We start from the raw sequence: 5107 nt of genomic DNA on the forward strand, positions 1-5107 counted from the left end.
GGGGGAAATATTTACTTGTATAGTTTTATGGATTTCATTCGTTATTAGGAATTATTTTGAGTGAAAAAATGACACAGTGACCTAACAAATAGTATTTAGAATATTAATTGCGATTCTTTAATCCAAGAAATTTGAAATTGTGTAAATGTATGAATTTTAAACATACACACACACACACACACACACACACACACAGAGAAAATCTGCCTTTTATAGATAAGATATAATATAAACCTCATACCTAAGATAGAAATCTGAAACTGGGTGTATCTTCTCTGATGAGTGGTCAAAAATCATCTTTAATCTTATGTTCTATAGAGAATAGTCAAGAGAAAACTGTAAAAAGTGAGAGTAGTTATTTAGATAATTTCACGTTACTGTAGCAGTAATATACTGAGAACTAGTGATATTAGCATATTTCTAACTTCATTTACAAAACCAGTATCATACATGTGAAAGTAATATTATGTTGGGGAGTGGAAATGGATATCAAACTCATCTTCCTCTTTTTAGTGATCCGTTGTAGTTCTACAGTGAGATCTTGAAAATTTTAACAAACCTTACGTTTGTCTATTCCTTTATCATTTCGTAAATGTAATGATGGACAGAACAAGTGATATGAGTCTGTATTGAAACAGATCTACTCCAAATATGTGAGTGTATGTGTACCCACACTATCATCCACATACTCTTCAATAGCGTCATCACACATACCACTTTACAAGCAGCCCCACACACACCACACACCATCATGCACATTCCCATGCAAGCACATTATACCTGAACGCAGACAACACACATGCACAGACACAGATAATATTTGCCACTAATGTACACTATACACATGCACATTATTTGGTTACAGACACACACACGTGCCTACACTACCTGAACAAGTACACATCAACTGCTACACACAACACACACATACATGTTAGCCTCATACATCCATATGCATACACATACACACATCCATACACATGTACGCACACAAATACATAAAACGCACATCATTCCACACAATACATACACTAAGTTACTTGTACGCATACACACAGGCATACCTACCAGTACTTGGAATGCACTCCACATAGCATACTGAGTAGCTTATACCCACACACATACAAAAGTCCACATAATTTTCAGCTTACTCACATGTACTTTCTCATACATTCACCCCTATTCACACATACACACATGTGCTTGTGCACCTTAGTTCATTGGGGTTGTTATTATTATTATCTCTCTTTCATTCAGCCTCTTTCTTTCCAGTCATCTTGTCATGCTGGACTGTTGAACTCTGCATATTTTTTTTGTCTCTGTGTTTTTTCCCTCTTAATCCTTTGTCAAAAAGTGTAGACTCATAACGTAAAAAACTTTTCCATTATTCACAAGTGTTAAACTAATACATCTGCTTATTGTTCTTACACCTGTCTTTCGTCTTTTGTTTTCTGTAAATTTGAACTATATGTGTGTGTGTGTATGTATACATACATATATATATATATATATATATATATATATATATATATGTGCTTCAACAAGTTGGCGAAGTACTCTCCATTGATGGTGTGGCCTGTTTGAAGATAGTAGATAAATACAATGCCTTTCACATCCCATCTAGTTCTTGGCTCATATGGAGCAATTAAGTCATTGGAGCATGGAATGAAGATATTGGAAAGCATGTTAGAGGAGAGAAGGATAAGGAAGAAAGATCAATATTAAGCTCATGATCATTTGTAGTTGTGGTAGAGGTGAAGACTCTAGGTGTAAAGGAGTATTTTCATTTAGAATTACTGTACATAGATGATCAGGTGTTAACAGCAGAGGGTATGGCTAGATTGAAGAAGATGAATAAGTGGAAGGAAGGAATGGAAACAAAAAGTATGAAGGTAAATATCAGAACGATGAAAGTCATGACATGTTGTAAAGTATGTGATGGAAAAACTAACCATGTGCAGGAGTAGTGTTGGATAAACTCCATCAAATGTACAATATATTACGGGTAGGTTCATTGAAAATATAATAGTGTGACATAGTTAATTACTAATGTGGCAGCTAGGTTTAAGTGTGAGGTTTATATATTGTGGAAGCTGCAGGTGGAGGGAACATTGAGCTGGATCTTTGAAATGGTATGAAGATAAAAATATTGTTAGCTAGATGTATGAAGGTGAATTGTATTTGGTGATGATGGTTGGAGTGTGATGTACATGGAAGAAGTTCCTAGAACTGAATTATATGTTAATGAAGGGCATGTCAATGAAACTGAAGGAAAAGATGGATGATGCATGTGTGAATAGTATCATGATTTATGGGTACAAGACATGGATAAGGAAAGTGGAGCAGCAGAGAAGGGCTGGAAAGGAAAGAAATGAGAATAGTTTTGCAAGAAAGGAAGACAATGAATTGGAGAGGATGATGGGAAGGAAAAGAGTGGTGTATTACTGACAGAAGAAAACCAATGAGTTAGGGATAGACTTAGTGATAGATGTCACTGAGAGAAATGGAATAAGATGGGTGGGTCATGTGCTGGGGTAGGGTGAAAGTAATTGAATGAGAAGTAGAAAACTAAGACTGAGAAAGACATGGCTAAAGATGACAATGGAGGGTGAAATGAGGTGAAGGTGCATAAAGAACAGGATGAAATGGAAAAGACTGAGAAGGGTAACAAGGCTAAGCCATGCTTTAACAGGGTGAGTGTCCTTAAAACAATGTATTAATGTTGTTCAAGATAGACAACAAAGACCTACTCTTAACTTTCATATTACAACATAGATATTTATACAACAGAGCCTGTTTCTGTTAGGTCCATGTAGAGTCTTTCTTGTTATTGAGGTGTCAATAATACAAATAATTTTTTTTTTCTTTTGTTTTCAGGATTAGTCTATAAAGATGACAACAAAACTCATTCAACAACTCCAGTCCCACACATAACTACATATGTTCTGTCGAATGTTTCTTAAACTACAAGAAAAATACTTACTGTATGCTACCCAACTACCATGGCAAGTTTCTTTCTCTAATTAACAATATATGAAAGGAGAAAAGTAAAAGACCAACCTACATTCCCTACTCCATTTAATTTGTGGAAATGGAAAAATATTTTCTGAAGTGTTCACAACTTCCAGTAATTTCTGTTCTTTAAAAACAAATGATTGCATATGCTTTTCATTGTGATGTAATCAAGATTACCTGCTTGGATAGACTTTGTCTACTATAAACTATCTGCCTTAAGTTGAACTTAATTAAAAAATGTAATTATTTTATCAAGTTATTGATTTTTTGATTTAATTTTTTTTTTACTTGTTTTGGATTTTCTTTCTATACCAATATTTTATTTTATTTGCAATTGGAGAATTATATTTTTTATACAATCCTTAAAAAAGATAATTTCATTTAAGTAAATCACACACAATCTTTTTCTGTGTTTTTGATTCATTTAACCAGCTTAATTTGATGTTATCACTATCAATATACATGGATGTTTGCATGTGTAAATGTGGTTGTTTGCATGTGTGAATGCTACATATAGGTATTTACATGTGTAAATGCTACATGTAGGTGTATATATGTGTAAATGCTCAGTTATTTTCAGATGTTGTCTTTGTATATTTGTATTTTTACTTAGTGAAAATCTAATACATTTGTGGAACTTTTTATCTGGCTTTTCAACATGTGAAATGCTCCAAAAGTAAGATATATTTTTTGAGTAAGAAGTGAAGACAATGTTGTTGTTTTGGCTTGAGTTTCAGTTGTGAATGGGTAAGGATTAAGAAAATATGTCCAGTGCAAGGTTTGAGACAAAATAGTGGTGTTGATAGGATATGCTGGTATGTAAGGTGGAAATGGTATGTTTGTTAGCAGAATACAAATTGTTGTGGCAAAAATATAGAACATTTGTGGCTGTCATATGTTGAGTTTTTTTCATTTAACTGTCTCAGGTAGGAGACATATTGAGACCCTGAGGCACAGAAGAGTTTGTTGAATATTGGTCAAAGATCTGTGTTAATGCTTCCTACAACAGAACTGTATGATCTGACAATATAACTTCCAGTTCAAGATTGTAAGATACACATTCTGCAGCCTGGCAACTTAGCTATGAAGTTCTCAGACTGAGGCACAGTCAAAGATTTGTTGTCAAGGATAAAACTTTGGTCAAAGTTCTCGAAGAACAATGAGGTAGGTGAATAAGCCTCAATGGATCTGGTTGTTAGTGGGGAAGGAAGAGATTCATAGTGATAAAAGCAAGTTTATAACTTTCTGTGATTTTCAAGTGTATTATTTAAAATACATTATCTTATTTGTTTATTGCAGAGTCATTTATTGTCTTTGTTTTCAAACCAGTTAAAATGTTTTCAACCAAATGTATTTACCCAGTTATTTATACTCAGTTTCCAATCCATGTAACCTACCAGGCCATCAGAACCAGACATGCCAGACAAATGGTTTCATGCCCATCTTTTGTAATATATATGTGTTGTCTCTTGAAAAACCAGTTAGACTTTTTTTTTTTAACCTGCACAGCTTAATAAATAAACTCATTTATACATTAAACCTTCATTACATTGTACAAGATCAAACAAATCTCATGTGATATTTAGCTTGATATTTTTATGATTATTGAATTTATCTTCCAATTCATTGTTTAATCATGGACTATGAACTGGTTATTCCTGACAGTAACCTTTTTTTTCTTTTCCTTTCCTCCATTAACAGAGACTTGATGATGATTTAAATTATCATGTAACATTGTATTTTCATAGTAAATTTTCTGTGAAACTTGCTTATATAGTTTGTTACCTTATTTTCATTCTCTAAATTAACCATTTTTGTTTTGGTGTTTTCTACTCCCTGCAAAAAACTTAATTTTTCTTGTTTGCTTTTAATTTTTTATAATGTTGATTAAGCAAATTTTGAAGGAAATGAATTTTCCTAATACAATAAATGTTTGGTAAAATGATATAGTTGCTGGTTTATCCAACAGGTTTTCTGTTTAACATAAATTTGCATGCTAATCACCCTATTTTTTTGACAATTATCTGTGCAAATATAATTTCTATGTCCAGTGTCATATTTTAAAACATTTAAATATACATTTTTAATTTAA

General features: G+C 32.8%; 1 protein-coding gene across 1 annotated transcript in view; it reads left to right on the plus strand.

The window, feature by feature from the left end:
* LOC106883591 (synaptobrevin-1) overlaps nucleotides 1-4783 on the plus strand; it is a 21746-nt gene extending 16963 nt beyond the window's left edge. The window contains exon 3 of the mRNA XM_014934667.2: nucleotides 2878-4783. Within this exon, the coding sequence (XP_014790153.1) occupies nucleotides 2878-2963 (86 nt within the window). The 3' untranslated portion in view covers nucleotides 2964-4783. The remainder of the gene's footprint in view (nucleotides 1-2877) is intronic.
* The last annotated feature ends 324 nt before the right edge of the window (nucleotides 4784-5107 follow it).

The sequence above is a fragment of the Octopus bimaculoides genome, unplaced genomic scaffold (genome assembly GCF_001194135.2).
Source record: "Octopus bimaculoides isolate UCB-OBI-ISO-001 unplaced genomic scaffold, ASM119413v2 Scaffold_332682, whole genome shotgun sequence".
In the NCBI taxonomy this organism is placed as follows: domain Eukaryota; kingdom Metazoa; phylum Mollusca; class Cephalopoda; order Octopoda; family Octopodidae; genus Octopus; species Octopus bimaculoides.